Raw genomic sequence first — 20,533 nt, 5'->3', positions numbered from 1 at the left:
TCCCCTCGTCCTTCTCAGGACAAGCTGGGCGCATGCTACAATTCCCCCTCCCCACACCACTGGCCAGGCCAGGCCCCGCCGGCCCTGACCATCTGTCCTCTCCCAGGGTCGGTTGGTGCAAACCAGGAAGTCAGGTTACTTCCCTAGCTCGTCTGTGAAGCCCTGTCCAGTGGATGGAAGGGTGAGTACTTCCCATGGAAGCTTCTGGAGCACGGTGGCCAGGGGGCCGTGGGTGCTGAGAGCTGTCTCCTCACTCAGGACGCCCTGGACTTGTTCAGGCTGCTGTGAGCTGGCCCCGGAGCTGGGACGGAGGGCCAAGGGGCAGGGGATCCCTCCTCTTGGGAGGGCTTGGCTGTTTTAAAAACACTAAAATGGGCATCTCTGCAGCAGGTGTGATAGACCAAAGACCAGCTGCCTTTCTCCAAACTGGAGGGACTTTATAAGTCTTCTCCCTCGAGCATAAGTACTCAGAGCTAGATGTTATGATGTTTAGAAAAGAGGCAACATGGCATTTCTTTCATCTGAGTCCTGTGGAGCAAATGCTGCTACAAAAGGCATCGAGCTGTCAGCCATCAATGGCGTCACCCACACACACCCCAGAAAAAGCTAAAAGTGCGAGAGTGAAACTTCCCCCGAAGGAGCAGGAGGCAGGTGCCCGACCCCCTGGGAGGCCTGGTCCACCTTCCGGGCCCTGCCCGGCCTCTGGCCCCACTGCCCAGCCTGCTGCTTCTGTGCAGGCCATTGCCCAGTTGAAGGAGAAAGAATTTTAGGACAGGCTTTGCTGGCAGGTCAAAGGGACCAGACAGCAGAGGAAGAAAATGTCACTAACTCACTGGGTGGTCTGCGGGGGGGGGGGGGGTCCCTTCCCAACCCTGGCCCTCAGTTTCCCCATCTGCATGGTGAATGGGGTGAGGAGGGGACAGGTAGCCTGGGAGGCTCTACCCAGCCTGTGGCCCAGTGGGGGGGGGGCAGGCCAGCGAGGGCGCGGCGTGGGGTCTGGAGAGCCGCAAGGTGTGCTGCAGACGCGGCTCTCCCCCTGCAGGCCGCACTGCTGCCGGCCCCATGCCTGTCCCTGGGGCTGCGGCCCATCTGCTGCGGAGAATGCGAGGTGTAGGGTGTGCGCCTGTCCACTGCTGAGCAGCTGCAGCCGCCTTCCGGTTGCTCTCTCCCTCCTTACACTGCCCTGTTAGTTGGATGCTATATATTCATTCATTCGGTCAATCAGTCAATCATTCACTCCATCAAACCCACTGAGCACCTACTCAGGGATGGTGAGTCTTGGCTGCTCCCCTCAGGGACCTCCCAGGCCAGTGGCTCTGGGCCTAAGTCCACAGACGTCCTGGTGGCCAGTGCGGGGCCCCCGGGGTCATTGATGATAGGACGTCGCTGGGCTCTGCTCTGTGGACAGTCCCTGGGGACACGCCAACCCGAATGTTCTCTCCTGCCAGCCGCCCATCAGCCGGCCGCCGTCCCGGGATATGGACTACACCGCGTACCCCTGGTGAGTGGATCAGCAAGGGGCCCCAGGCTGCCGCTCGTGTCTCCAGGGCGGCGGGGCCCGGCTGCACGCGGCCCCCTTATCCCCTCCTCGGCTCTGAATCGCTGGGAGCCCGGGGGAGTCTTCTCTACCCCGAGGCCGCTGTTTCCCCGTCTATAAACAAATCATCAGGTTCTAACATTTGGGAGAACGAAGCCCTTTTTAAAATGTGATCTTACTTGAGCCTTGTCTAAAGTATCAGCATATAGAAGGTATATTTAAGGCCAAAATTATCATTGGAGTTGCTCACACGGGCTTGATGAGAGCCGCGGGGCTGTTTGATGAATAAAACGTGGAGGTGACGTAGGTACGAGTCTCAGGTGCAGGTCGGCCTCGGGTCCAGCTTTTGTCACTCTGCCGGCCGGCTCACCGGCTGCCTGGAAGGATGACCGCCCTTCACTGACCATGGCCCTGCAGGAGCTCGCCCTGTGGCAGCCCCAGAGCAGCGGGCCGCTCGGCCCCGGGAGGGTCTGCCCTTGTGGTTTTCGGTTTGGGGTTGATCCCTGAAGCCACCCCGGGACCCCTGTGCCCAGTGGTGTGATATACCTGCACCCTCCGTGTCCCTGGCCTCCCCAGCACCGCCCCGTCTGGGTCTCCGAGACCCCTGGGTCTGTCCCAGTACGCTGTTCACCCTGCATTTGGGTCTAATGTGGAGGGTGGAGGACTTAAGCTGTGATTTTCACTTGATGGAGTAACGCACAGAACTTTAATTTTCTAATGAATCTGTTTACAAAAGTCCCAATTCAGCCCGACAGGGAGGTGCAGATGGGGTGAGGCTTTGTTCTTGAGGTTGGGGGTCAGGGTGGGCTTCATCTCCGTAGAGCCGGCGAGAAAAGCTTTCAGTGTGTCGGAAACCCACCCATGGAGATGCTGGTGGTCTCCGGTATGTTAGGACACAAAACAAAACCCCACATGAGCAGTTTGTGTTTATTTACTGCTTATTGAACAATGACAACTGGGAAAGGAAATTTGATCTGATGTCTGTTACCCTGAACGCCTCTTGCAGGCCGAAGGTTCTGGAGGGTGCAGGCTGCGGTGGCGTGGCTGGGGCCTGTTTGGGGTCCTTATCTCTCCCCCAGCCACCTTCCCTGTGGGGGATGTGAGCCGGCACGTGGATGCCCCGCCCCACGCGTCGCCTCCAGACCCCGCCCACTGCTCGCCCCTCCTCCTGGGGGGCGTGGCCTCGCATCCCAGTAGGCTCTTCGGATTGGAGCCGCGTCAGTGAACAGCCCCCGTTTCCCCCCTCTGCTCCAGGTTTGCCGGCAACATGGAAAGGCAGCAGACCGACAACCTGCTCAAATCCCACGCCAGCGGGACCTACCTAATCAGGGAGCGGCCGGCCGAGGCCGAGCGCTTTGCCATAAGCATCAAGTACGTGGAGGCTGGGGCTCTGAGAGACCCCTCCCCCCATGCCGTTCTGAACCAAGGAGCCCACATCCCCTCGGGATTCTGGGCTTGTTGGGTGTGGCCTCGGGATGCGTTGCCCTCGCCAGGGCACTTTTGAGACGAAAGGGCGTCAGCGGGTCTGCGCAGTGCACCTCGCCCGGGACAATCGTGAGTGATCCCGGCCTGCCGTCAGCCCTGCCCCGAAGCCGCCCCGTGGGCTTGGTCTGGCGTTTTTCAGGTGGTGGGGACCAGAGGAGCTCAGGGATGGGGACAGGCCTATGGTGAGAGGTCAGGGCCTTCCAGCGGCCCCACAGGTGGCCTTGGAGAACACGGGCAGTCACGCTGCTGCCAGCTCAGGGCTTCAGCCCGTGGCCTTCGGGCCGGGGTCCTCTCCTGCTCAGACTCTGCCCCCTTGTGGGTCTTCTGTCTCCTCTTCAAGAGACAGAATCTGATTGGTCGTTGGTCACCATCGGCCTAGGACACACACTGGACAGGAGTCTCAGGTCGGTGAAGAGAGGATTCTGGTTTGCCGTGACCTTGATGGGGTCAAGAGCCCCAAGCAGGGTGACCTGTGTCCAGGGAAGGCCCCCTCGGGTCTGCTGGGTGGGCGCTGGGAGGGGCAGGCCCCGTGGCCGGGCCACCGGACGGCCACAGAGTCACCGCCTGGGTGCTTCTGGTACCGAGTGACAGAAGCCAGCGCGAGGGAGCAGAGAGGCCCTCTTGGTAGGATGCAGGAGCGCCTCTGGCCGTCAGGGGCAGGCGGGAGCCGGGCTCAGTGGGGCCGCACCCAGGTCCTGAGCACACAGCCCACTCCCATCTTCCCATCTCAGCTTTTGTTCTCCCGCCCCCTGCATCAGCGTCCTCTGCGTCTGTGCCCAGTGGGGGCCGAGGGCACGAGCGCCCCGGCAGCAGGGGGCCGGTCCTGGCCTGAGCACGTGCCGCCAGCCAGCGTGCCTGCACGTGTGCCCATGCGTGAACGTACCCGCATCCCCTCCTTCCATTACTGGGAGGCCTGCAGGTGGTCATCCCCTGGTCGTCCAGGGCAGGGGGTCCCACTGTACAGAATGGCCGTTGGAGGACCCTTGGGGTGGAAGAGGTGGAGGGGTCAGGATCTGGGCGACGAGGAGGAGCCAGAACTGAGGACGAGACCCCCGCCTAGGTGGACAAGCTGCCACGGTCCCCACGGGCTTTCCGAGAGGCTCCACTAACGTTTGGGCCTGAAACAAACACGCTGGCTTTTCTAAAATACAAAAACCGAAGAAGAGCTGCAGCCTTGGGAGGGCAGATGTCTAGCGAATGTCAGCTGGACACGGCCTGGGTCACCTGGTACACAGGACTTGCCCTCAAGCAGAGATCAGCTGTACCTGCTGTGGCTGGTGCGGGCATTGTAAGACGTGTGACCCAGTGCAGGTGGGGTCTCCCTCAGTGAGAGTCTCGGTAGGGCCCTGGGAGAGCAGGGGCGCGTGAGGCGTGCTGGCAGGTCTGTGGCAGAGATGTCTCTCGCCTGATAGGAATTCATGGAGCACCTTCTGGGTGCCTGGCCCGCAGGATTCTGGAGTGGGGCTCAGACAGGTCTTGTCCGAGGAGCTGGGGTGGGGCTGAGCTTGCTGAGCTCACTCTGAATCCAGGAGCAACAGTGGTGGGTGTTCTCCAAGGCCCCACGGGAGAGGAGGCTGGCCAGCTGGGCGTTCGCTTATGTAACAACTGTTTGTTCCCTTAACTGGTTTCCGGATGTTAAACCAACCTTGTGTTCCTGGAATGTCCCATTTGATCGTGGTGTAAGGTCCTCTTTATGTATCGGTGTGTATAGATGTGCACGTGGAGAGAGCGTGTTGAGGACTTGTGCCTCTGTCGTCATAGGGGACATTGGCACGGCGTTTTCTTTACTTGTGACGTCTTTGTGTGGCTTTGTGATTCGGAGGCAGGGGGTACGCACTCTCCAACGAGGCCACGTTTGAACTGAGACCTGGACACAAGGCAGGGTCGTGAGGGTGGCAGGAGGAGGGTGAGCATTCTGGGCTGAGGGGACAGCCAGTGCCAGGGCATGGCGGGCTTGTGCTTGGCGTGTCTGAGGAAGAGCTCCTCCGGCTGGCCGGGGTGAGGGTGCAGAGGAGGAGAATCTTAGGAGATGGTGTCACAGCTGGGGTGAGGCCGCTCCCTTCGGGCCTCACGGGCCAAGGTCAGACCTCTGACTTACAGACCATGCGGTGAAAGCCTCACCAGGTGATGGGGAAATGGGGAGGGGGACGTCCCCAAGTGCAGAGAACAAGCGGGATCCGGGACGGGACACCACAGCGGCACTGGATGGAGGAGTGGAGCAGAGCTTCGGGGCCTGAGGCCTTGGCTGACCCGGGAGCTTGGGCTTCAGACGGGTGGCCTGATGGATGGATGGGCGAGCAGTAGAGGAGACAGGCCCCGGCTGGGGCGGGGAGAGAGGTTGCAGCCACGGGAGCAGGAGGTGTGGCCCGAGGGCCAGGGTCTTTGCTCAGCAAACATGCAATAAGCCTGGACCCCTGGGGGGCCAGGGCCCGTGGGGCTTGCGTGGTGACTGGCGCTTCCGTGTGCTTTGCCCAGATTCAATGACGAGGTGAAGCACATTAAGGTGGTGGAGAAGGACAGCTGGGTACACATCACAGAAGCCAAGAAGTTTGAAAGCCTCTTGGTATGTGATCCCGCACCTCCCGCCGGACTGTTCCCGAGGGTGGGAGGAGGGCCCAGGTCTCCCACTGCAGCCACACCGCGGAGGAGCGGCCCCCCGCACCCACTCCTGCACTCCGGGCTTGCAGAGGGGCAGGGCCCAGCGGGGGTCCCCTCTCCCCGGGGAGCAGAGTCTTCCCAGTGTGGGAAAGATCCAGGGAAACTGGATTGTAGGGCACCTTGGGACACGTAGGTGCCCTCGTCGCAGCCCCCCGAGTCAGACCTCTGTCCCCCAAACCCCGTGGTGGACGGTAGAGCCACCAGCATCACGCAGCCCATTCGCTTCCAACGCCCCTACCCGCAGCTGTCCCAGCCCAGCCAGAAAGCCGCGAGAGGCATAGTCCTTCTTTTTTTTTTTTTTTTTTTTTGCGGTACGCGGGCCTCTCACCGCTGCGGCCTCTCCCGTTGCGGAGCACAGGCTCCGGACGCGCAGGCTCAGCGGCCATGGCTCACGGGCCCAGCCGCTCCGCGGCACGTGGGATCCTCCCGGACCGGGGCACGAACCCGCGTCCCCTGCATCGGCGGGCGGACTCTCAACCACGGCGCCACCAGGGAAGCCCAGTCCTTCTTAAAATGATTTTAAAGTTGGACCTGGTGTTTCTTTGCTAAATTACGCATGTTCCGTGCATGGAGAACATCTCACTGGAGCATCTGAGCTCTTAGACTGCCCACTGCGGCCGCAGAAACACACCCAGTAAAACAGAGAGTATCCACAGTCTGCCCCCAGATCTGACGTTCTTGTCTCAGGGTGAGTCCCCGCTGCCTCTAAGTAGAGCCGAGAGGTGGTTTATAGGTTCCTTCTTCAAACAAGGCCCCTGGCCACACTGGACCCAACTCTTAGTTTACCTCTCAACACAATGAACGCTCACCAGGGGAACCACCCTCTCGCTGCCCCGCCGAAGCCACGCGGCATTCGGTCACACGGATATGCTGGGATTTCTCGAGGCACTTCCCTGCTGTTGGACGTGTGGGCGTTTCGAGTTTTTCTCCATTACGAAGTGTTGCAGGGAGCATTTGTGTCCATCAATCCCGGACTTCTTCCCTTAGAAACTTTTGGGAGAGAAATTGCAGGATCAAAAGTTTGCGATACTGACCACCCTGCCCCCAGTTTGGGTGCTAGGAGGGGCAGCGAGGAAGGGGTAGTTTTCGGGGGTTAAGGAGATGAGTCCCCTGTGAGAACCTGGGGAGGTGGGAGAGGGAGGGCAGGGCATCTGGGAGGACTGCCTGGAGGCGGAGGTAGCAGTGAGTGTGTGCGTCTTGCAGGAGTTGGTAGAGTACTACCAGTGCCACTCGCTCAAGGAGAGCTTCAAGCAGCTGGACACCACGCTCAAGTACCCCTACAAGTCACGGGAGCGCGTGGCCTCTAGGGCCTCCAGCCGGTCCCCAGGTAACGCCCGTGCGCGGAAGGCTTCCGGTGGGCTGCACTTTCCTCGGCCAGGAGCCCCTTCCCTATTTCCACCCCGGGGAGCAATGGCCCGGGCCCCCCAGCCCTTCACCAGCACCTTCCTGAACCAGGAGGGTGCCAGGGCGGCCCCATGTGACGGGTGGGGGGTGCCAGCTATGAACTGCTGCTGCGAGTTTTGATACCTCTGCCTGGAGGTCAGAGTGGGGAGGGAACAGGGCAGGTCCCTTCTGTCCTCAAGTCCGTCCCTGTGCCCCAGCATCGCCCCCCGCCGCCCCCGCCCAGGGACCCCAGCTACGAGGGAGCCAGAGCCAGTACCTCTGTTTGCAGATGGGGCTCCATAGCGCAGATGGGGGCCAGCTTGGGGGAGGGGCAGGGTGGGTCCAGAGGGTTTGGCATCCGGCCCAGGGCTCTGTCTCGGAGCCACCCCACTTCCGCCAGCCGCAGGGGCCCGCGGGACCTCGGGTCCCACCGGGGCAGAGCAGGCCAGGAGAGGAACGACAGGCCTTTAGTGAGCACCTACCGTGTGCCGGGCGAGGGGCTGTCACCCGCACGCATAGTTTCCTGTATCCTCGCTCGAGCCCGCCCACTGGGAGGAGGTGGCCCAGGAAACAGGTGCAGGAGGTGGAGCGAGGGCAGCTGCACCCGTGCCCGGGTGGGTCCCAAGCCCGCGCCGTCCCGCTGTCCTCCTGGTGCCCCGGGCGGGGCCTGGGCCCCCATCCCCGCCGTCTGCGACCGCGCCTGTGACGCCTGTGACAGCGTGTGGATGCTCCCCCGGCCCCCCTTTCACGGTCTCTCTCGCCTCTTTGCAGCTTCCTGCGCTTCCTACAACTTTTCTTTTCTCAGTCCTCAGGGCTTCAGCCTTGCTTCTCAGGGCTCCTCCGCGCCCTTCTGGTCAGGTACCACTGCTGCTTGGGGCGTGGGGGGCCCGGCCTGCCGCCAGCCGCCCGGCGGGCCACGGCCCCGGCCTGAAAGTGTCCGCAGCTGCCTGCAGCCCGGGCGGGGCGGGGCGGGTGTGTGCAGAGGGCAGCGGCGGCGGGGCGGGCGGAGGGGGGGCGGGGGGGGCTGCTGCAGCTCCTGCAGACACGGTCCGGCCTGGCGCTGCGCTCACCCCCGCCGTGCTCACCCCCGTGACCCGTCTCCAGCTCATCAGCCACCGGCCCCCGTTGCTCCCCGGGAGCTTTGCGTCTGGCAGCAGCAGACGGCCGGGCGACCCCCTCGGGGTGAAGGTGGGAGCAGCCCCGGGGGCGGGCTCCACTCGGCGACGGCAAGGAGGACTGGTGGGGCTTGGGTGCAGGGGGACAGGTCTCGACCGGCCTTGACCGCACGGCCCTCTGCTGCCAGAGTCAGAGCCCTCCCCGGCAGCTGCATGTGTCGCCCCTCCCATCCCGGGCCATTGTCATCTGTCCATCAGGACTCATGGGTCCCGGGCCAAGCTGGCCCAACCGGCTTCCAGTTTTTGGTTCGGGCTCTGGAGTTGGGGACACGAGGGAAGGCGGGCACCAGTGCCCTGGGGTCCAATTCCAGGCACTTTGTCAGAGTGAAGGGCTGGGAGCTGGGCAGCCGTCACTCAGCTGTCCGCTGGCCACGTGAGGCCCAGGCCCTGGGCACAGGGGGGAAGGCCCCGAGGGAGCTGTGACAGAGCGCCGACATCTGCTCGTATCCCCACGAGCACGCTCGCCGCCGGTGACGGCCCCCAGTGGGGCGGTGGAGCTCTGACTTCATCGCGGTGGAGCTCGGATGGGCCACGTGCCCGCAGGTTGGGGCGCCCACAGAGGAGCGAGGGGCCCTGGGAATGGAGCTTGGTCTGTCCCGCCTGAGCTTTTCCGCCCGATGGGCTCCTCTGTGGGCACAGGGCTGGGCCCCGGGGGAGAGACCCAGCTCGGCCCAAAGGACCCTCAGCCCTGGCGGCCCCGCCCGGCAGCTGTGTGACGCCGCCCGTCTCCCCCCAGCAGTGTTCACGCCCCGCGTCATCGGCACGGCCGTGGCCAGGTACAACTTCGCTGCCCGGGACCTGCGGGAGCTCTCGCTGCGAGAAGGCGACGTAGTGAAGATCTACAGCCGCATCGGTGGGGACCAGGGCTGGTGGAAGGGCGAGACAAACGGCCGGGTGAGTGGGACCCGGCTCCTGGGCCCCACGGGGGCTCCGCTTCCCCGCGGTGCTCGGAAGGTGGGGCTCTGGCAGGCTGGCACCGCAGCACCACCTCGCCCCGACCCTGTGCCCTCTGACTGCGCCCAGGAGGTTGGGTGTCCCCAGGCTCCGTGAGCCAAGGTCACGGTGGGGAAGCGACCTCCTGGCTCAGATCTGGACCCCGGCCTGTCTGACACTGTATCTCTGCTTGGTCCTATTCTACGGTCCGTTGTGGAAACGGCAGGGGACAGGGGTTGGGTGCAGACTTTAAGTCCGTTGCACGTGCCCAACCCTCTTTGCAGGCCGGGAGGCTGCAGGACTGAGAGTAGGGCCGGGGTGTCCTCACTGGGCTCCTGCCATTCCATAAGACCCCATTTACACCTTGGTGAGATGGGAAGGGACACACAGTGTCCCCAGCCAGCCTGCGATTCTGGAACCCCACGGCTCCCTATCCTGGTACCCTGTCTGGACCCCCTGACTTTGACCAGTTCCATTGGCAGTCACCCGACAGGGTGCCTGGGCTCCACAAAGCACCGATTAGGAAACATCCACTTTTTGCAGGGGCTGCAGCTTCCCACAGACTTGGCTCCCGTCACTTACCATTCCATTGCCAGGTGGAAGGAACTGGTCTGCCTCCACCTTGGAGGCCCTTGGGTCTGATGCGTTTTCCATCTGACAGCCCTTCAGAAGTGTGAGGCCACTGAGTCCTAGGCAGTCGACCTAGAGGGCTGGGACCGCTAGCTCTCAAAAGTGCCAAGAGGCGCCTGGAGCTGGGCCCTCACCCCAGTCATGAAGTCAGCCAGTTTCCCAGGTGATTTCGATGCAGAGTTCAGTTTTAGAACCACTGGTTTAGAGTGTTGCTAGATATTCCTGTTGTTGATGCTTTAACCCTGTTATGAAATGTCGCTGTTCTTCTTGCTGTGAAGTCTGCTTTACCTGCTGTTTGAGAGACACCAGCTTTCTGAGGGGATTAGTGTTTTGCATGGCATACTTTCTTCTTTCTTGTATTACTTTCAGCTTTGCTGTATTCTTATATTTAAGATAGTGAGATGATAAAATCTTATTTTAAATGGACTTTTACAAGCCAGTCTGATCTGACAGTCTTGACCTTTTGATTAGTATAGGTAAACCATTTACATTTAATGTAATTACTGAGATATTTAGATTTAAATGCATCATCTGTTTATTTTCTATTTTTCACATCTATTCCTGCTTTGTTGCCCTTTCTTTCCGACTTTTGGATTCATCAATTTTTCTATTCCACTTCTCACCCCCCTTGCTTAGTTAGTTAGTTACACATTCTTTTCCTATTACTTAAGTGGTTACCTTAGAGGTTCAATGTACACTTTGATTTCTGACAGACCACCTTAAATTAGTACTTTCACTACTTACTAGGCAATGCAAGGACCTGACGCCCTTTGACTGTATTCATTTTCCTTCCAACTTTTGGGCAGGTGTTGTCATGTTTTTAATTTGACATTTTTTAACCCCATAAGACATTGCTTTTGTTTTAAGCAGTTAATTTTCATTTAGACTTACCTCTTTACCTTTCACAGGGTTCCTCATTTCTTTCTGTATTGTTATACATACAATCAAAACAACATTCCTGGTGCTTGAAGTTCCCTCTTAGTATGATTTTTAGTGCAAGTCTGCTACTTACAGATTCTCAGTTTTTGTTGGATCTGAACACACCTTTCTTTCACTTTCTTTTTTAAATGTTTTCATTATAAAATGTTTGTAATTTATTTTGATATAATTTCAAATTTAAAGAAAAGTTGCAGTCCTACAAAAACTCCCATATGCCCAAATTTACCAATTAAGAATGGTTTGTTCATTTGGTTCCTCATTTGCATTCTCTCTCTCTCTCTCTCTCTCTCTGTAAGTGTGTGTGTGTGTGTGTGTGTGCACTTATTTTTCTCTAAACCATTTGGAAATCAATTGCAGAAATCATAGCGCTTTACTCTTAAAGAACTGTAGTGTGTATTTCTTAAGATCAAGGACATTTCCCTTTGCTATGATTATCTACTCCCCAGTCCATATTCAGAGTTCACAACTGTCCCAATAGTGTCTTCTCTAGTTATTTTCCCCTGGTCCTAGATCATGAATTGCATTTACTTGCCATGACCCTCAACTCTCTTTAACCTGGGACAGCTCTTCAGCTTTTCTCTGTCTTACATGACTTTGACAATGTGGAGAGTATGGGCCAGTTATTTTTGTAGGCTATCCCTCAATTTAGGTTTCTTTGATATTTCTTCATGATTAGACTGAGGTTGTATTTTTTGGTGGGAACACCACAATGGAGATGCTTTCTCTTTTTCAGTGCTGTAGAGTCCTTTCAAGAAGTTTATGATGTCCGTTTGCCCCATTATTGTGACATTAACTTTGATCACTTGGTTAAGGTGGTGTCTGCCAAGTTTCTCCACTCTGAAGTAATGTGCAGGGTAATACTTTGAAATCAGATAAATAGGCTGTTCCTCATCAAACTTTCACCTACTAGTTTTATCATTCATTGATGAATTTTGCCTATTTAGTTATTTCTACCATGGTGGAGAATAGTGATTTTCTATCTTTTTTTTTTTTTTGTGTGTGTGTGTGTGTGTGTGTGTGTGTGGTACACGGGCCTCTCACTGTTGTGGCCTCTCCCATTGCGGAGCACAGGCTCCGGACGCGCAGGCGCAGCAGCCATGGCTCACGGGCCCAGCCGCTCCGTGGCATGTGGGATCTTCCCGGACCGGGGCACGAACCCATGTCCCCTGCATCGGCAGGCGGACTCTCAACCACTGCACCACCAGGGAAGCCCCTCTATCTTTTTATACGCTTATTAGTGGGCATTCTACTGTAAGGAAAAGCTTTCTCTTCTCCGCTTGGTCATTCTCCCCCAGCAATCAGTCATCTCTCCAATGAGACCTGCTTCCCTTTTGTGAGCCATTTTATTGAGTTCATTTTTGAAGGGTATTTTTTACTAGGTTTAGAAGTCTAGGCTGGCAGATCTTTTATTTCAGCACTTCGAGGATGTCATTCCATTTTCACCAGGCTTCCATCATCTCTGTAGAAAAGTCCATCAGCGTTCTTATGGTGATTACTTTGGAGGGAATGTCTGCACTACTCCCCACTGGGCTCCATGTGAAAAAAAGTCTTTGTTTTTCATCACTTTTACTATACTGTGCCTATGTATGGTTTTCTCTATATTCATTCTGTTTGAGATTTGCAGAGACTTTTTTGAACGTGTGGTCTGATGTCCTACATCAGTTTTGGAAATTTCTTCAGAGAGTGTATCTGCTCCATTTTCTCTCTTTTCTCCTGGGGATCTGTTCACATGGAGGGTAGATCTTGTTCACCTTGGCCCACATATTATTTTTACTGTTTTATGTGTGTTTCATCCATTTTCTCTGGTTTTCCATCTCATTACTTTTTTATTGGCTTATCTTCCAGTTTATTAGTCTTCTTTTCTGCTTTGTCTAATCTGCTCTTAACTTCACTCATTATATTTTTCAGTTCTAGGATTTCTATTTGATTTCTGATTTCAGTTCTCTGGGAAAAATTTCTGGTTTTTCATCAGACAGGTTAGAGTTACTTACATTTCCTGATGGATGACCCCAATATCTGGATGACCTGTAGATTGGTTTCCGCTGTCTGCATCTTCTCTTAGTTTCTGTCACTTGTTCCTGATTAAATGCTGAGCTTGCATATAAAACACCATAGAGGCTCTGGATGATGTTATTTTCCTGCAGAGAGGATTTAATTTTTTTCTGACTGGCAGTTAGCAGGTGGGCAGGTCATCTGGAACTGCTCTGGGCTGGTGCGTTTCAGGGTCACCCCCCTTCCTGGGCCTCGGCTCCACTAGGCTCTCTGCCTCTTCTCCAGGGCCTCCCTTGGGGGTGGGCCTGTCTTAGAACGCCAGCCTTTTAAAGAATCGCCCACCTCCACAAACCTCCACTTGCCCTCACCCTTCACACACACTTAACATGAGTCTGCCATCTTTCTCAGATTGGCTGGTTTCCTTCAACGTACGTAGAAGAAGAGGGCATCCAGTGACAGCAAGGATGCGGACGGGACTCGCGGATTTTCTTGGAAGAGTCGCTCCGGTGCTGAAGTCTGTCTCCAGCTCTGAGACTCAGAGGGGAAATGCCCGCCAACCTTCCAGTCTCCAACAGCCCATGGGGATGGGGAGGGTGTTCAGAATCCGTCATGTGATCCGTCCCACCATCAGCCTGCCCTTGGTGGCCTGTCCTGGGTACGCCACTTGTACATACAGGAAATCTGGGCCAGCCCTGCTCGGCTGCCACCACCAGAGTGCTGAGGAGAGGGGGCGCCTGTGGCATCCCGAGCCAGGCTCTGGGTGACGGCTGAGGCCAGAGCCCACCTTGCCCTTGTCCTGTTGAGATGGCCTTCGGGAGCTGAGGTTTGAGTGGCATATGCTGCCCCGAGGAGGGCTGGGGACCTTCCCCGTGGTCCTTTCTGCTCAGCCCCTGGACCCTCAGCCCTGCCGTATCCTGCTGTGCCCAGGGGGAGGCGGAAGGGACCAGAGCCAGGCTGCTGTGCTCGGGAACGGAGGGAGTAAGCATCGCCAGGGCCTGTGTAGCCCCTCGGCCTCCTCCTGTCCTCCTGCGCCAGGGGCGTGCAGAGACCCCAGGGTGGCCGCTCTCTCGGGAGGGCGCCTTAGGAGCCTTGAAGCTGCTGGCCCCGCTCCCCAGTCAGGGGCCCTGCCCTTTGCCCTGAGTCCTTGGTGTGTGTCTGTCCTGTCCTGCTGCCAGGTGCATACATCGTTCGTCAGCCCTGACGAACGGTGGGCGGGAAGCAGACGGGGTTCTCCGCTTGCACGGCCTCTACCGCTCACATCCCTCTCCAGGAGGAGGCCCCCCGCCACCGCTCCCGAGCAGGCGGGCCCTCTGGGTGTCCCGTGTTCTGCAGGGGGGGGTCCCCGAGGGTCTTCCCAGCCTTTGCACAGATGTCGGTTCTAGCCCTTGGCAAGTCTTCCTTCCAAGGGCCCTTGCAGCCCGTGAAACAGGGCCTGCGGCCAGCCCGAAATAAGTGCTCTTGGGGTAGCTCCACCCCCGAACTCGCCCTCCTCACTCCTCCCGGCCCTTGACCTCTGGCTGGCTTGGCCGGACCCTCGTCTCCTCTCTGCCCCGGATGTCGCATGAGACCCAGGGACGCTGTCCCCTCCGAGTTCCGTGCCAAAGCTACGGGTGCAACGTGGGCTTCGTGGGTCCCCCTTTCCCTCTGGTCAGCTGCACGAGGTCGGGCGTCGCCAAGGCTGGTTCCTGCCGGGGTGGGCGCTGGTGGCCGCACTGCACCCTGGGGTTCCTCTGAGGTCAGCCTTGTGATCTCCAGCCTCAGCTCAACACAGCAGCATCCTGGCGTGGGGAGGAGATGGGGAGGGGGGTCTGAGAGGGCGTGTGCAGGAGAAGACAAGGCAGCCGGCAGAGGCTTGGGAAATGAGGGTCACAGGCTTGTATTCGGGGGCGGTGGGCAAAGCAGGGGAACGAAGAATCTTCCACGGAGAGAGCAGAGACCCAAATCCTTGTCAGGGTGCACCCAGCACTTTGCACGTGACCTCGGCGCAGCTGGGCCAGCTGCGAGCCCGGGACGGGAGGGGAGAAAACCAGCCGGCCAGCGCCTTTCGTGTTTACGGTTGTCAGAAAAGCTTTGGTTTCTGTTACTGATGTCGTTAGGGTTTCGTTTCGTTTCGTTTGGGTTTTGGTTTGGCTCCTTTGCTTTTTAAGGGAAGAAGAAGTTGGTAGTTATTTCCTCCAAAACTCCCATTATATATCTGTGGATAATAAGGAAGAGATTTTATAATAGCAAGAAAATAATGTATATTTGAGGTCATCGTGAAACAAGGCGTCGCGATAACGCAGGACACCGAGGAAACGTAATTTAGAACCCCGGTTCTTGTGACTGTTTTGCTTTGTTTTTGTGCGTTAGGAAACCTGTCTTGGTTGGGTTAGTTTTTGCACTGCAGGGAGGACGGGAGGAGGGCCGGGCACAGGCTGGGATGCGGCTGGTTGCAGCAGGAGATGGGCCGCCCTCTGGCGGTGCTTCGGACCTGGGGCCTGAGATTAGCTGTGAACACTTAGGAGCCCGACGCATGCGGGTCAGGGATCTGGGGGTCCCGCAGCTGGTGGTGACCCCAAACAGAACGCAAACTGTACATTTGCCAATAGGTTTTTTTCAGACCACGGTTTCTACCGCAAATAAACCTGAGCTCTTTTCTGCAGGAGTGGCTGGCCTTTCATGCTGGGGAGGAGGGACTGGCTGGATTCCTGTGTGTCCAGAAGGGTCTGCCCCGTCCGGATACTGTCGGCCCAGGGGGCGGTGGCCTGGGTCAGACATGGGCCTTGGGGTGGCTCGGCCTCAGGCACCCGCTGGGCGTCTGGAGCGACAATGATGCCAGGCCACCGACCAGGCACCTCCAGACTGGCCCAGGTCACGGGCTTCCTATGCAGCGCCCTGTGACCCCTCCAGCAGCTCTCGGAGGCGGGTGTCACTGTCTTCTGTTTGGATGGGATTCAAACCCCAGCCCTGCCACTTGGGCACGTCCTTCACCTCCTGAGCATGTTTCTTTATATACACGTGTTGGAGATAAAAATAATCTCTCCGGAGGTTGACTCTGTGACCTGTGGTAGAGAAAATCAGAATGGTACGGTGGAGACTTATTTCTCCCTTACGGGGTAGCAGTGCAGAGGTGGCGGCCCAGGGAGGCTTGAGGCCCCCATCCCCCCCGCCCCAGACTCCCCTCACCTTCAGCATGCACTTCCCTCCTCATAGTTACCTCGTGGTCCAAGGTGGCTGCTAGAGCTGCTGCCATCGAGGCTGTAGGCAGGTGCCGAAGCTGACACAGCACTTCCCCTTACTCTCCTGACCCAGGGCTTGGGCATGTGGCCACTCCTGGCCACACTGGGGGCTGCAGATGCAGGACCTGGGCTGGGTGCACAGCCTGGAGCATGTTGGGTCTTGTTACTGCAGAGATGGCACCCGACAGGACCCACCCTGGGGTGGTGAGGGCCAAGCGAGACTTGGAGCTCGGCGCACACCTGGTGCTCAGCACATGTCAGTTTTTGTGGCAGACCGAGGAGGAGACTGCAGATGTTTTGAGATGACACAGCTGGAGAGTGTTGGAGGTTGCCCGCAGCCCTGGTCTCCAGGACCCAGAGCCTCGGAGCCTGGCTTAAGCGGGTGCCCCGAGAACCAGATGTGGGGGACCGCCCCCTCTCTGAGAATCTCTCAGGCCTGAGTCCGCCGAGAGGCCAGGTGTTCCCACACCACCTCCCGGAGAACCGGCCTCTAGTTCTGAGTTCTCGTGTCCACACGTAGGGGATGGAAAGGCCCAGACCCTCGCTGAGCAGCCCCTGGGCCGGCGCTCAGCTGCCCTGAGCTTGGACGGCCCTGGAGAAAGCTCCAGGCCGGGGAGCAGAGAGCTGTGACGGCCTGAGGGGCGGCTGCGGGTGAACATGGGGGCTGGGGGCGCTTGGCGAGGGTACCAGCAGCACACGCTGAGGGGTCCACACCGGAGAAGGGTGGGAGGCCCCAGGCCTGCGTGGGGCTTCCAGCCCATCCCTGTGGATGGGCTGGGATGCCCAGCAGGGACAGGCCTGCCTGCCCCAGTTTACCCCAGACGCTGGGAAGCAGATGGGAGCCGTGCGCTCCCGGTCTCAGGGTGGCTGCCTGCGGGCTCTCAGGGGCACTGAGTGTCCTGCCCCTTGATTCTGACAACCACAGCCTCCCCTTGGGCAGGGCCACCGTGGAGGCCTCTCGTGTCCAGAATTTGAGAAACACTCCCTGGGTGAAAGGAGGAAACAACCCGTATCCTGAGGTGACGTGAACCCCTCTACCCGCCAACCTCACCACTGCTGACAGGAACGCCCTAGAAGACACAGAATGCGAGGCTGAGCTTGAGAGAGGGGGCCCATCCCAGAGAGGAGAGACCCGGAGTAGAGCAGTACTGCGAGCCAACGCCAGGGCAGCTTCTAGGCTCTCGGGCCACCTGGGGTCGGGACCTGGGGTTCTAACACACGTGGCAGTAGCCACAGGTCCTCACAGGCCAGGGAACTCTTAATAAACACGCGTGGATCAAAACAAGATCACGGACCAGGACGAATATCTCAATGTGTGTTTTTTAAACTTTCCAGAAATAAAAGAGTGAGTTAACACAGAATGGTTAACCCTGGGCTTCAAAGAGAAAATAAAATCCATTGGGCTGCAAGCAGAAGATCAAGTGCCGTAACCCGGAGAACAGCTGGGGCTTTGCCCTAGACCTCAGCACGTCAGCGTGCCCAGGGCTTCGCGCTCACAAAGTCTAAATGTAAGGCGGCAAGTAGGCCATTTCCAACCCTCAGCACCTCGGGGACCGTTCTGCGTGGGAGCGCTGCTTACAGAAATGACCGGGGGCCAACCCGGAGCCGGAGGCGTGGGAAAGCTGCGCCACAGGATCGGGGGATGTCGAACGTCTCTCTGCAGGAACGCGTCTCAGACAAGGTGAAGATTTGGTTTCAGAACCTAATATAACGATTCTAAACCCTGTCCCTTAGAGAGAACGAATGTCGACACGATTTCAGGAAAGCGCTGGGAAGAGAAAAAGACAGGAGGTGAGAGGCAGCACAGGTGCACTGGTTTTCTCATCTTTTCCAGGTAGGAGTCAAGACCTGGTCTTGAAACCTGAAAACTAATAGAGGTGTAAGTATACTTAAGAGCACAGAGATAAACGCTAAGAAAGGAAAGGTAACGAACTAAAGTTGGATGGAGATGAGAGAGGAAGGGTAGGGGAGAGAAAATAGTCCAATTGCATCACGGCTCATGGTAGAGGTGATGGACACTGCCTGAAAAGAGGAGGCTTGGTGTCTGTTATCCGGCGGTGTGCGGGGGGGGGGGGGATTGGCTTTCTGTTGCTGCCATGACAAATGACCAGCACACGCTGTCGTCTTAGGGTTCCGTGGGTTATAGAAGCCCCACACAGGTCCCCGTGGGCTGAAATCAGGGTGCTGCGTGGGGGTGTTCCTTTCTGGAGGCTTTAGGGGAGGATCTGTCCCTGGCCTTTCTGGCTTCTAGAAGCCGTCTGCGTTCCCTGGATCGTAACCCCTTCTTCCGTCTTCAAAGCCAGCAGGGTTGTATATCCGACCCTTCTGGGGTCACGTCTCTCTGTCTCCCTCTGATCACAGCTGGGAAAGGTTCCCCACTTTTAAGGACACGTGATCAAGTGGGCCCCACCCACGTAACCCATCTCAAGGTCCTTCACTGTTATCACATCTGCAGAGTCTCTTTTGCCATGAGAGGTAACGTGGTCACAGGTGCCGGACATTAGGATGTGGGCGTCTCTGGGGGGGCGTTATTCGGCCTACAGCGGTACGTTGGATACTCTGACCGGTCTCCCTGGTAAGCACAGCGGAAGCGGTGGGGAGATGTTTCTGATTTCATCAGTGAGTTGGTAACGAAGAAGAAACACTCAGAAGCCAAAAGGTGAGTGCAGGCAGGAGTGCAGAGAGGTCAGCTGGCTCCCTCCTTATGGGCATTTGCCCAAACCTAGGGAGCTTGAGTACCAGTTCATGGAGGCCGGCTGGGTGTGGAGGAGAGGGCACAAAGCCCAGCCCCCCACCAAAGTACCAAAGCTAATAGGTGAGCCCTTTCTTAAAGCTGGGACCCCAGTGGGCCTCACTCTAAATGTCAAGGTGTCTAAGAGTACCCACCCCGCTGCTGCGGCCACCACAGCCATCATGGGACGGCCGAGAAAATTCTTTTTCTTGGACCTTGACGGTGGAGGGAAAAGCAGAAACTTCCCTGAGGATGCGTTACGGATCCAATTGTGTCCCTCCCGAAAAGATACGATGAAGTCCCAGTACCTGTGAATGTGACCCGATTTGGAAATAGGGTCTTTGCAGGTGTAGTCATGTTGAGATGAGATCATGAACGTGGGCCCTGATCCGCTATGATTGGTATCCTTATAAAAAGGGGAAATTTGGACACAGAGACAGACGTGCGCACGGGGAGAACAGGCTGTGAAACGGAAGCAGCTCCTCCTTTAGAGCCCTTAGAAGCAGCCAGCCCTGCTGGCACCTTGATCTGGGACTGCTGGCCTCCAGAAGTGTGAGAATAAATCGCTGTTGTTTGTGGTACTTTGTTACGTCAGCCCTAGGAAACACATACCATGTGTGACTCTAATTTGGCCCCTAAGATCGCCGCCTGGATTTGCAGTTCCTGCGGGTCTGAAAAACCGGGAGCTGAGAGGGTAGAGTAGGATCACAGGTTGTTGATACTCCTGAGTGCCCGGAAAAAGGAAATGCAAATCATCTCTGGAAGAATCCGCTTTCAATTTCAGCCTCAGATAGTCCCTGAGGCAAAGTTCCAAGAAATGCACACTCACTGTCTGTCCAAAAGCATAGGTCACACAAGGAGATGGGTAGCAAAAAGCACAGGCCACTGAATCGGATCCACAGGTAGACTACAAAATAATTAAGCTTAAGAACAGTCTAAAAGGGATCGGAACTGTCTGTAATGACCAAGGGACCATGAAAAATAACCAAGCCAGTTAGACAATCAAATGAAACTTCTAGACCTGTAATCACACTTTGGGACCTTCGGGCAGCTGGGCTCAGACTGGACACCACGGCATGACATGGTGTGGGTCAAGGAGGAAGCGCTGTTGGGAGACGTTTGCAAGGCGAGCCTAGAAGCCAGTGCTGCTGGCGGACACACAGTGCGTTTGCATTCCGGAGGATGACACCGTCACCCCTACCCTAAGACTACCTGCCTCTAGTAGGAGCAGGAGAAAATGGCCTTGTCAGAGGGAGAAGTGCAAGCGAACTCCTTGCGCTCCAGTGCTTATGGGAGTGGTCTGCGAATGCCTACTGCCCTGCCCTGCAGATCCTGGGGTGCGGGAGGGGCTCCTCTTTCTCTGACTGTGTCTCATCTGAGCCACAACTACTGAAGCCCGCGCGCCTACAGCCCGTGCTCCGCAACAAGAGAAGTCACCGCGATGAGAAGCCCCGTGCACCGCAGCGAAGAGTAGCCCCCGCTGGCCACGGCTAGAGAAAGCCCACGCGCAGCAACGAAGACCCAACGCAGCCGAAAATAAAATAAATTTAAAAAAAATACTCCGTAAGAGGACATGTCGACTAATACTAAAGCTGAACTTGAACCCAAATTTGTGACCTCGATAGCTTGCATTGCAAAAGCAGAGGGCTGGAAGTCGGTGTTCTTTTCACACATCGTCCTTCTTTCAGGCTGGAACAAAACGTTGATTCCTTGAACAAAAGTTTTACGTCTCCTTTAAGCATTTTCAAATTATCTATTTAAAATGTAATTTTGGAATTCCCTGGCGGTCCAGTGGTTAGGACTCGGCGCTTCCGCTGCAGGGGGCACGAGTTTGATCCTTCGTTGGGGAACT

General features: G+C 57.2%; 1 protein-coding gene across 14 annotated transcripts in view; it reads left to right on the top strand.

Annotated features, from left to right (window-relative positions):
• The window catches only part of VAV2 (vav guanine nucleotide exchange factor 2), a 180,279-nt gene extending 164,903 nt beyond the window's left edge, over nt 1–15,376 (top strand). For 4 of the 14 annotated variants that reach the window (XM_059073291.2, XM_067040301.1, XM_067040302.1 and 1 more), the window contains 8 exons: nt 107–181; nt 1,449–1,501; nt 2,792–2,908; nt 5,498–5,585; nt 6,884–7,007; nt 7,835–7,921; nt 8,975–9,132; nt 13,141–15,376. In XM_059073291.2, the coding sequence (XP_058929274.1) occupies nt 107–181; nt 1,449–1,501; nt 2,792–2,908; nt 5,498–5,585; nt 6,884–7,007; nt 7,835–7,921; nt 8,975–9,132; nt 13,141–13,188 (750 nt within the window). In that variant the 3' untranslated portion in view covers nt 13,189–15,376. The remainder of the gene's footprint in view (nt 1–106; nt 182–1,448; nt 1,502–2,791; nt 2,909–5,497; nt 5,586–6,883; nt 7,008–7,834; nt 7,922–8,974; nt 9,133–13,140) is intronic. The other 10 variants (XM_059073293.2, XM_067040307.1, XM_067040305.1 and 7 more) reach the window with 5 other exon arrangements.
• The last annotated feature ends 5,157 nt before the right edge of the window (nt 15,377–20,533 follow it).

The sequence above is a fragment of the Kogia breviceps genome, chromosome 8, assembly GCF_026419965.1.
Source record: "Kogia breviceps isolate mKogBre1 chromosome 8, mKogBre1 haplotype 1, whole genome shotgun sequence".
NCBI lineage: Eukaryota > Metazoa > Chordata > Mammalia > Artiodactyla > Physeteridae > Kogia > Kogia breviceps.
Note: the sequence above shows the minus strand (reverse complement) of the source record. Positions and strands in the feature narration are given on the sequence as shown.